Genomic DNA, 12,004 nt, shown 5'->3' with positions numbered 1-12,004 from the left:
TTGGGGACTAATGAACATGCAAGCTGAGTGTGGCTGTGCCCCACTGACAACAGCTTGACAATTTACTCCTCCCTACCAGGAGATTAATGGGATCTAAATTGAATACTTAAGTATTTAAAACCACTCATGTAATGGAAACATTATTAAGCAAGCCTTCCTTAAATTTTTTTTTTGTTGTTCAAAATATTATAAAATTGGCATCTAAATCCCAGAAGTCAATGGGCAATCTTGAAAAAAATCACTTACTGTCCCTTTTGGGAAAATAATAACTGGCACTTAACATGTCACAGGTGATGTGAGTAGCTTTAACTCCTTCAGTAGAGGATTATATGAAGTTGAGGACTTATACTTCTTTCATGTTGAAATATATGTTCTTATAGTTCTTTCATGTTGAAATATATGTTAACAGGAAAGTGAGTTTAAATTGATTGCATGCTATAAGCAAAAGCGTGTCTCCCATTTCGATTCATTTATTTTTAAGAAGCACTGAAAACTTGAGGGTAGGTACTAAACTCTGTTAGGCAACGGGGAAGGTGAGGGTGGATGTCTCGACCTATATCACTACAAGCTGTGCGGAGAAGTAAGATAGCTACACATGCGCTAGGCGAGGAACAAGGCAATGAACAGGAAGAGTCCCAGTGAGGGGGGCAATTTGTGCAATAGGAGACTTTTGGGGAGCCTGGCAGACAGGACTTATTGGGAAATGTACTTGTTGAAAAGTTGGAGTTTTACAGTGGTGACATTAAGTCCTCAAAGGAAGGGTAAATATGTTCCAATTTGTACTATAAATGTATATTTATAGAAAGGTTTCCATTTAAAAAATCAGCTAACATCAAATTTGGCCAGTTCAAAGATTAACCACCCCACCTTCCTAACTCTTTGGATAACTTTGTTATCCAAGTAACTATTTTCCTGAGTGATCCAGACAGCTGATGAGGCTTTAATGAAGATTCTAGTGTTGAAGTAGAATATTTTTGAAGACTCATAAGATTAGATAGGTTAGCAAATCCTCAAATTCTGGCCTACTCATTATGCCTTATATTTAAAATATTGTACTATCAAGATTAGGAAAAAAAAGTGCATCAGAAACATATGCTAATATTTTGGTGGCTATATTGTTTGTTTTTGCATGCATTCATCCAATAAACATTTGGTTTCTTGCGAAGTCCCTTAGAATTTCCCCTTGTATTCAAGATCTCACTCTGCTATATGATTCCTCTTATTATATGAGAATTTAACAGAATTTCAAAGGAGTCAGCTGAAAATATTCCATGTGCATAAATTTATTTTAAATTTTATTGCATCACATTATACAAGCATTAAACATGGCTTCATGTTGATGACTATTTAAATGTGAAAATTCATCATTCACGTCAGTACTTTTTGGCTATTTACAAGTAAGGAATTTCTATGTACTTTATATATCTCTGTATTTGTATGTACATATGTAGGAATACATGACTATACATATGTACACACAGAAATACATCTATGGCCATACACATAGCTATAGATATGTCATATATAATAATCTTTTCAGAAAGATCTGAAATTAAAAAAAAAAGGAAAGAAAAAGTTGTAAACAGGGTCTTGTCTGTGTCGTTGGTGACATGGAATTAGGACCATATGATGACATTCTAGGAATGTGTGTCCAGGTGTCCAAATACCCTTTTTAGCCCAGTGTCTGTAAAATTCACACAGGATAGAATGCAAAAAAGGTAGCAAACAGGCTGAAAAACAGGCCCAGTATACAAGTTCCCCTTGGTTTTAAAAACTTGAGAATGTAACTGCCCATAATGTGCATGCTTGCTTGGTCAAGAATGGTCTATGGATAGATAGCAATTGTGTGCCGGACTGCAACGTGACTTCACAGCCGCATGACTCCAATGCCAGTCCTCCACTGGGTGCTGCCCCCTCGCGGCTGCCAGTGTATGCAACATGCACGGCGGTTGCATTTTTAGTCATTCACTTGAATGTGCTTTTGCACAGCTGGGAGAAGTAAACGGAATTCAGGTTCTTGGCCTGGAAAGGAACTATTATCTGGAAAGAGAAAAGAAGGAGTGAAGATCCTATGTGCACACAATCGCTTAACAACATGATGTGAATAGTTTGTACTTACCATCATCAAAGAATTTGTAACTCCAAACTGAGTCAGGTACGGTATAAACATTATCATGCCTGTTTTACAGATGAACAGACTGAGTCAGAAAGCCAGTCTGAAGCAACACGACACCCTGCCTACTGTTGGGGGAATAGGGACAGAGAGGTAAACACTATCCTTTTCAAGCAAAAACTAGAAATGCACTGGGCGAGGTGGCTCACCCCTGTAATCCCAGCAATATGGGAGGTTGAGGTGGGAGGATCGCTTGAGCCCAGGAGTTCAAGACTACCCTGGGCAACATAGTGAGACCCCTGTCTCTAGGAAAAAAAATTAGTTAAGTGTGGTGGTGTGTGCCTGTAGTCCCAGCTATTTGGGAGGCTGAGGCAGGATCAAGCGATCTCTTGAGCCCAGGAGTTCAAGGTTATGGTGAGCTATGATTATGCCACTCCACTCCAGCATGGGTGACAGAGCACGACTCTATCTCTAAAAAAACCAAACAAACTAGAAATGGCCTCTTTGGGAAGCAAGTAGCCAGTAGTGGTGAGGCCAGAAGAAACTCCCTCTTGGTTACCGGCCCTACAGCCCAGGACGTCCCCAAGGTGTGGATACTGCTGCCGCTGCACTTTGATCTCTGGCCGCTGGAGCTCTCGGGAACAATTCCCTTCACTAATGTCTGCCTCCCACCCCACCCGAAGCCTCTGGACACAGTCAGCCTTTCTCCTCCAAAGACTGACGAGAGCCAGAGAAGAGGGTATCAGACTGGGTGGGGGGAGGCCAGAAGCTTGGAGCAAATCACAGAATCCCAGAAAGTTAAAGCTGGTAAGGTTTTTAAAGTATTGTTTAGTTCACCTTTTTCACTTTTGCAAATGTGGAAACTGAATCCATGTGAATGCCCCAGTTCATACAGACGCAGACTGGAAAACCCGGTCTCGAATCGGGAGGACTATGATACAAACCCCGCACAGTGTTCTACAGCTTACTTTACTGCGCAGTCAACGTCTCACATACATTCCCTTTCTTGAGCTGTGTATTCATTCTGCCAAATGGGCAGGCTCAGAAAAGGTAAGTAATTTTCTTTGCCAAGGTAACATAGCCAAATAGCAGATCTGGAAAATGATAAAATTGCTAAGCAGCAAAACATTTCTTGCCTCTAAAGCCTACTCTGGAATTGACAGCAAGGCTAGTATTCAATTATATATGACTTTTAACCCTATGAGGTCTTGGTTATTTCCTCCAGACCCACCCTCACATCCAGCTCATAGTAACCTTCTGGACTTCAAACAGGGATCTAGGTTGAGACAACTTTACTAACTTAATAACAAACATCTGGGCAGATATCACTGCATCTTAACCTACAGGAAAAGTGAAAATCATACTTTTCCCCTGTATATCTCACTTTTCTTTTGGAGGCCAAATTTTGAAAGATGTCTTCAAAGTTTTCAATTAAGTGGTGAAGAGAAAATTGAAGGGCAAGGAAGGCAAATGAAATTCAGTAATAAAAGTAGACTCACAGAGTATCAGAATGAAGAGCTCATCTAAACATTTCATCACTGAGGAAACAGGATCAGAGAAGGTAAGTAACTTGTCCCAGGTCACACAGCTAATAATTGACTTGCTAGAGAGAAAGTTTCAGAATAATTTTCTGATGGGATGTGTGGGAATATTATGGAGCTTTCTTACAATGTATTCAGTCTTAAGCCATTGAATTATCAATTGAACGTGCATTTAACAGGAGCCATGTGCCTAACGCTGTGCTAGCCAGTTGGAAGAATAAAATTACAATCCATAGAGCTTTCCCTAAAGATGCTTAGATGGTGTTGAGGAATCCTGATAATTTGAAAATCATAAATTAACAATACAAATAAGTATATTTTAATACATGTGGTACCGATGGCAGTAACCAGAGACATTTAGAAGGAGTAAGTCTCAAGGGCTGATGAGTCAGAGGAAACCTTAGAGGGTACAGTGTGACATGGATCAGCCTAGGAGGAAACAGTAAATGAGTGATGGAGGGAAGCCCATCAGGGGTGAGAGGAAAGGCTGACTTCAGCCAGAAAGAAGGGGCATGTTTCCCTGACGGTATTAAAGAGAACAGCCTGGCTGGAGTTTAAGGCAGAGAAAGATTTAATTTCAGGGAACACCTGGGCCAACTCATGAAGCCCTTGACTGCCAGGCCAGAGTCTGGCAAGGAGGCAGAGAAGAGTTGCAGGAGGTGTGTGGGAGGGGAGGATCAAGGCACATTTGCAATTATCAAAGTAAGAAACAAGCTGGTCTTTAAGGAGTTTATTTTGATACCCGTTTTTGCAATAAGGGCGAGCTTTGTTTCAGGGATTTGAAAGCGCCCTCCCTCAACCCAGGTCATGAGTACCCCTCTCACCTACCTGGTCACGGCCACTCGTTGTGGTGCGCTTTCCCATTTTTCTTTCTCTCCTTTCGTTCCTTTTGGAGACGTTCCAGTTCTGCTTCATACATCATCTCCTGAATCAAGTACTTCTCTCTTCTCATTCGATCCCTTAGGTCTTTTGGGAGGTCTGGGATCAGATATGAAATGAGGTGCTTTATACAAAATACGAGGTGCTAAAAACACAGAGGAGAATGCAACAGAGTCAGGTCTATTGTCCATCCTTAGTGTGAATGAGCATTGGGAGTTGGCTTAAGAAGGAATGTGGACCCTCTAGGGTATCTGGAAAGCGGATGGGGCTGGGGAGGTGTGTGTAATCAAAGAAGATTAAAGAGTAGGTGAGATCTGAACTTGGTGTGATGGCACCACCTAGGGACAAAGAAGAGGAGTCAGGAAGGAAGGTGGGGAAGAATGGTTGGAGAATTCAGAGAGCCAGAGAACACATACTGTGGGATCAGAAAACCCGGGTGTGAATCCCAGCTCAGTAGCTTTCATTGCTTAAGAGCTGTCTGTTTACCTGAGGATGAGTCACTTAACTTTTCTGAGCCTCATTTCGTTCATCTATAAAATGGGTATTATTGTGAAAATTAGAAGAAAATGTTTAAAAATACTTTGTAGACTGCCAAATGCTTTACAAATCTTGATTGTAAGAATTATCAATGGGCCTAGGGAAGTGATCATTTCAGGAAGAAACTTTTTTCTTTTTGGTAAACTGTCACAAATTCTTTACCTGAAATATTAACAGCTGGAATTTTAGAATCGCTGTCATTTCTGTTCAACTATATCTTGGTAACCAATAAAGTAGCAGATGTAGATGACAATTTAAAGCCCTTACTGTTCTAAAGTACTAAATAAAGACGAAATCATGTTCAAATGATACTGCTAAGTATTCTTCATTTTATTCAAAACTTGATAAATTGGATGATGCGTGGATCACACATGATTCTGCCAAGTATGAAGCTTTTCTGTGTATTTCTAGTATTTTAAAGTAGTTATAATAAAATATTGAAATGAAGTGAAAAGTTCTACTTGAAAAGCCAAATAATAACTTACTGTGACCCATTGTTTTATTTTGTCTGAAAAACTTTAAGATAGTGGTAGGTTAAAAAAATGTCCTTTAGGCTGGGCATGGTGGCTAATGCCTGTAATCCTAGCACTTTGGGAGGCTGAGGATTGCCTGAGGCCAGAAGTTTGAGATCATTCTGAGCAAGAGTGATACCCTGTCTCTGTAAGAAATAGAACAATTAGCCTGGCTTAGTGGCGCACACCTGTAGTCCTAGCTACTCAGGAGGCTAAGGTAGGAAAATCATTTGAGCCCAGGAGTTTGAGGTTGCAGTGAGCTATGGTGACACCACTGCACCCTAGCCTGGGTGACAGAGTGAGACGCTGCCTCATTAAAAAAAAAATCTCCTTTAAAGAGAGACTCAGTCATTGATAAGCTAATTTCCAGGGAAGAGCAGCTTTATATTGCTTTCTCTCGGTTCCCTGAAATGAAGGTAAAAGCAAATAGTCTGAAAAAGCTCTTCTGGTCCAAGCTAAAAGGCAACCTTGGCTTGCATTAATATGGCTCCAATAAATGTGACAAGAGATGAAATTTCTATTTATGACTAGAGTTATAGAATTGTAACCCATTTTTATAGCAATTTTCTTAAAGACTGAAAGAAAATAGATTATATATTTTTAATGACATATAATATAGATTATTATAATACTAGGTAGATTTTACCTTATAATTCCATTTTGGGTCTTAGATAATGAAAACTTATTTGTGTGCTTGAATACAAGGAATGCCATAATGCTACACACCCAGAGGTACCACTTGTCATACCCCATTCAATGTTTTTCAAACTGTGGTCCTTAAACACCTGCGTCAGAATCATCTCAGAGTGCTTGCGAAAAGCAAGTCAGAGACATGATGTATCAGAATCTCTGGGATGGCAAAATGCAGTTTTAGAACTATGTTTAAGAACTACATTTAGAACTAAGTTTAAGAACTGTGGCCCTAGAGTATTAAATTTAGGACCAATGAGTTCTGACTTATCCATTAATAACCAACAATGGACTTTCAAATATTTCCTGGAAAATTCAAATATTTCAATTAAGGAAAAGAAAAGGAAGATAAAAGAGAAATTACATAATATGACAATACTGCATCTGGAAGTAGATCATCACATTCAAAGTCCCCACCACTTATTTTTATTCATTACTCACAGTGACTTCATTATGTTAAGGGAAATAAAGGGTGTGGTTGAGAAACTTACCTCAAACACAATGATAAAAGCCAGTCGAGCTGCTAGGACGTGCCAGAACTGCAGCGTGTAGCCATAGGGCACCAGTGAATGCGGAGAGTCCCGGTAGTCCCGGTATCTGTGAAGACACAGGAGAATGTTGCATTGCAAACTCTGAGTTTTCTAATTCCCAAGTCGCTTCCGTTCCCACCATGTAGTCCTCATTCAATGGGAGAGAAGTCTGAAAAGTTTCTCTCTACTAGGTATCTGGCATTTTGTTTGTCCAGCATTTTCTTCTTCTGGTAAAACAATATCTCTTCTCCTCTGGGGAATCATCCATGTGGGTTGGCTAGGGCTTGCCCCCTCCCTGACCCCAACTCAAAAGATGAGCCAGACCTGAGCAGTGAAACTCATCACTAGGACTTCTGCTAGAACTGTCACTTAGCAATCATCACTAAGCCCACAGAAGGCAAAAGCCGGCAACAGCTGGTGGCCATCGCAAACTGTATGGAGAGAGAGTGAGGCCGCCTGAGAAGGAAGTCAACGGAGCAAAGCAGAGAGTCACCGTCCTCTTGGCATCTGGTCACTACTAAAGTTCATATCACCCCTTAACTCTCCCAGTTACCTAAACCCACAAATTTTTCTGGTTGAGTCAGTTTATACTGGATTTCCACCACTTGCCATGAAATCCCTTCCTAATGTGTTCTCCAGACATCACTTTTGAGTCAGCATCAAATTGCACAAATGTTCATTGACCACCTATTGATTAAAGACCAGGCACTAACTTGGGAACCTTAATCCAGGTACTGTTACTATTATCACAGGTAGGAAAACTGAAAAATGACTTGTTCAATATCAGACAGTTTTCACGTATTTGAACCCAGTGTTCTTTTCCCTAGCTCCAAAAATGTAGAAATCTAGAAATACTGGTTATTCCAATAGTTCTGCTGTGAAGACATACCAAATTCCCTTGTCTAAATAAAAGTTATGACTATTCGGCTTCTCATATAAGACAGTGCTATCCTTAAGGTCGGCACTGATTTGCATAGGAGGATGCAGACTAATTTCCTATGTTATCTTTGAAATGTATCAAGGACTACAAATATATGAGCTGTCACCATTTTCCTCATCATCACAATCATCATCTTAATTGCAATTAGTGTGTGTGGATATGTAGTAAAAATGTGTCATGATTATTTTGTCATTAATGTGACATTTATTATGAGTACCTGGTGCTGAAATTAAGAATGAAACTGTTAATGCCTTAAAACTGCTGGTTCTCTCTATGGTGATAAGGATTAGTTAATTGTCTAAAACACTGTTCTTTCCAATATATGGTTATCTATTCTTGTCATAGGTCCAATACCTACGCATGGAATTTTAGGAAGAATAATTTTATTCAGGGCTAAAAGTGTACATGGACTGTTCTAACCTCCATTTACTTTTTGCAGAGTACAGCTAGTTAAGAATCAGGAAGTGTGTTTTCCACAATTAAAATAACAAATGTAATTCCTCTGTTCATCTTTAATTATCTATATTTCAGATGTAGCCCAAGTAAATACTCTAGAGGTACAATAGCGGTATGCTTTCTATTGTATATAGGGTTGGTTGTCAGACAAACGTATATTTATAAAAGGAGGGACCTGAAATTGTTTCAAGAGTCATCTTCACTGATTCCTTAAACTTTTTATGCAACAGTGTTCACTAACGCTGGGAATTCTTTTCTGCAGGTCAGTTTTCCCTGTCGATAACATTAGGGTCTCGCCGTCTCACCCTGTTGGAAACTTTTACACGCTTGCTCTGCTCTACTCCGAGTTTGCAGATGACTGTTGCAGTTGGAGCTCTCAGTTCTTGCTCTAGCCTGTCCTCAATCCCACCGGCCTTTGCCATCAGGCGGAGGCTTGGGAGAGGGCCACGCACAGATGTCATTTGTGCCCTGCTTCTCTGCTTTTGATGTGGTGCTATTTATTTGCAAAACAACTGTGGCTGCATGTTTTTTGGAACTTGTACAAAGAAAACACTTCCCTCTGCTGCTGTAGAGACAGCCATGAAGCCAAGTTTCAAAGCTATTAAAGTCAAAGTTTTACTGCTCTAATCTTTTAGTCCAGGACCTTCAAAGACATTAAGTAGTCCGTCCAGCGGCATTAATGTTTGGAGGAAATTTTTTCAAGTAACTCAAGAGTTGTTTTTTGAAAGTGATACTTTTAATTTCTTGGCTTCAATTTTACATGTGGGAGGTGAGGGTGTTTCCCTTTTGGCTTAAGTTAGTGCATCCCCTAAAGCTGCTTCTATTTCTCAAGGAATGGAGAAAGGGATGACTGGCCTACAAGGATTATGTTCCTAGCACCAGGTGTAGTGCTATATATAATTTATTCTGATTTTTAAACTGTGAAAATAAAAGGATACGGACGTTTGAAAGAATGATAGGTGAACCTCACATATCCCCCCTTCAAGATAAGACAGAACATGATCAATGGTTTAGAAAGAAATGCCCTGGTTTACTCCCAGCCATCCCAAGAGGTAACCCCTATTCTAATTTCTGTGACAACCACCCTCTTGCTTTTCTTTATAGTATGACCACCTAAGCAGATTTTCCTAAATAAAATAGCATTAAGTTTTTCTGCTTTGATCTCTGTGTAAATGGAATCATATTGTATGTGTTTTTCTGTGATTGCCTCTTTAATTATTATCCGATATATTTTTGGGTTCTCAATTCTATTGCATTTTCTGTTTATCCATTCCTGTGACACTACCACACTGATTAATTACTATAATTTTATATTATGTCTTCACATAAGGTAAATCTCTAACATCTATTGCTTCTCCTATCCTGAATTTCATTTTTATCATTAATGTACATGGATATGTGTATATACATTTGTGCGAATATTATACTAGCTTTGTTTGTTTTTGAATTTTATAGAAAGGATATTTTACTGTATGTTGTTTTCTAGGAACTGGTTTTATTCACTATCATGTTACTCAGATTCATTCATACTGTTGCACGTAGCTCAATTATTTTCGTTGCTGTATAATAGACTGTAGTGTGACTATATTAGAGTTGTTTTGTGTAGTATATATTTAGATTTACTCATGGGCTGGTCATTCCTATATTTTCTCGTCCTTTCTTAACCATAGAAGGCCCTGAAAAACAAACCTCCAGCCCACTCAGTTCAGCAAATTGCCTTTGGGTAAAGTTGTTTGCAAGGCTCTGTGTACCACTCTAAGTTCTGCCTTCATTTAGTTTTGGCTTTAGAATGTCAAATTTTCTTCCCGTATCATTGATGCATTTGAGGTATTTTCAAGATTTTCTCTACATGTTTAGATATTTTAAGCCTGAGAGCTGATCTTGGTGCCTCACCTGCTATATGACTAAAAATAAAAGTCCCATGTTTCTATTTTTCATGATGGGGTGTGTGTGTGTATATACCACAATTTAGAACCTTTGAATAAGCCTGAAATGTTATTTTATCTTATTTTTAATTGAAATTTTAAAAATATTTCCTTTAGGGAAGTTTTAATAAAAAGGCTACACAAAACCATCATCATTCAAATTAATCATGACAGTATCAACAATTGCATTCATATTCATAATCTATGGAATGTACTTTTATGCCACAATGTGAAACAGGCAGGAAGAATTATGAGTCAGGAAGGAAAAGAAGAGAAAAGCTCTGTATTTTATCTTATTTTCTAATGAGTACAAGGTTTTTACTTTTAAATAATAATTGGCATTTTATTTTGAATCATTTTATACTTGGAATCCTATATGGCTCTAACAATGTTTGCTAAATAATATCATGTGTGAAATGGTCTGGACAAGCAAGTGGAAAATCTCCTGAAGAAAGCATCCATTGTCGTTGTTTGATTGCTTACTCTTCCAACAGGGAGCCATACTGGGTTATAGTCCAGCTACTCTTTCTCCTCATTTTACTTGTTCTTCCATGTGGGAGAAGGAAATAGGCCACCTGATGAGATCTGACAGCCAATGGCACACTGGGAACTTGGTATGAGTGTTTCAAGGGGGTGGAGAGTGTGCTGTCCCTGAATAGAAACAGGGACCACCTGGCTTCTCACATCTCTCTTGTCCCCTTGGAACTGCCCATGCCCAGGGTCAGTGGGATCCATGCCTGTCTTCCCCACACAGTGAGCACATAGCGTCATTCGTTCTAGCAGGCAGGCCAAGCCAGTTTCTGCTCTCTAGGATCTAGTTTCTTACACTGGGACTAAGTGGGTAAATATGGGCTACTATTGGTCCAAACAGCTAGTTTCTGTGCCTGTGCCCATTTCTTCGAAAAAACATTTACAGGCAAAAGAAAGAAAATGGGCAAAGAAAATAGATTATTTTCCAGCAAGTAGTTTAGGGGGCTAATTTACAAAAGAATGATCACCTGATTTGCCTTCATGGAAAGCTAAAAATCACTATCCATAGACATTATATACCAATGCCAGAAAGAACCATGTTGGAGCCTCACTATTATGACTCTGTCCAGAGTCCCTTCCAGGCCAGTGTGGCATGTGGGGAGTGTATACCCATGTTCTTGTGTCACCTGTACTAATGAAGCTACTTGGAAGAACACAGCAACGAAAGGTGGGAGCCTTGAATTCTACCACTAGCCTTGCTGTTTCTCTTCAGACAAATCAATTGCCATCTCTGGTCCTCAGCTATCCCTTCTGTAAAACGAGCGATTGAAGTGGATCCTTACAAAGGTCCCTATGTCAAAGGGTCTAGGACTCCGTGGCTGTCCTTTGTCATGCTTTTATTACAGGGAGAGCATAAAATGTTCTCCTGGGAAATCTACAAAATTATTATAACATTAGAGTATTAAGATAAAAGGTGTTAATACAATTTGAACTTGAATTCAACAGCTGTAACAAGTAATTTCATCGAGATTCGTGAATGGTTATATCATCTGTCAGATGGGATAATACTGCCTACCTTAGAAGGTAGATGTGACTATTAAATGAACTAACAGTTCTTGGCACATAGTAGGTGCTCAATAAATTCCCCGTCATGTGTTATTGTGTGGATACACATCAAGAGGCACAGTTTAATTAATTTCCTCTTTTAAAGAGAGAAAAAGAGAGAGAGAGGGAGAGAGAGAGAACAAGAATGTGTGGCAGAGGCAACTGTGGTGGAACCTTAATAGGTTGGGTCTCTTTGTACATATGAGTTGTTCAGCCTTTGAACTGTGATGCTATACAATACGGGCAAGAGAGAGAAGCAGAACAAAAACAAGTGCCCTCAATAGCTGCTGCTCAAACCACCTAGAG

General features: G+C 39.4%; 1 protein-coding gene across 4 annotated transcripts in view; it reads right to left on the bottom strand.

Annotated features, from left to right (window-relative positions):
* Window positions 1–1,254: 1,254 nt before the first annotated feature.
* Window positions 1,255–12,004, bottom strand: part of ANO4 (anoctamin 4) — a 325,441-nt gene continuing 314,691 nt past the window's right edge. For 2 of the 4 annotated variants that reach the window (XM_069490103.1, XM_069490107.1), the window contains 3 exons: window positions 6,764–6,869; window positions 4,483–4,678; window positions 1,255–2,040 (listed from right to left, as the gene is read on the bottom strand). In XM_069490103.1, coding sequence (XP_069346204.1) covers window positions 4,487–4,678; window positions 6,764–6,869 — 298 coding nt within the window. In that variant the 3' untranslated portion in view covers window positions 1,255–2,040; window positions 4,483–4,486. Of the gene's footprint in view, window positions 2,041–4,478; window positions 4,679–6,763; window positions 6,870–12,004 lie in introns of those variants that run through there. The other 2 variants (XM_069490106.1, XM_069490108.1) reach the window with 2 other exon arrangements.

This window comes from Eulemur rufifrons, chromosome 16 (assembly GCF_041146395.1).
Source record: "Eulemur rufifrons isolate Redbay chromosome 16, OSU_ERuf_1, whole genome shotgun sequence".
Taxonomy (NCBI): Eukaryota; Metazoa; Chordata; class Mammalia; order Primates; family Lemuridae; genus Eulemur; species Eulemur rufifrons.
This window is presented reverse-complemented; position numbering and strand designations above follow the sequence as displayed.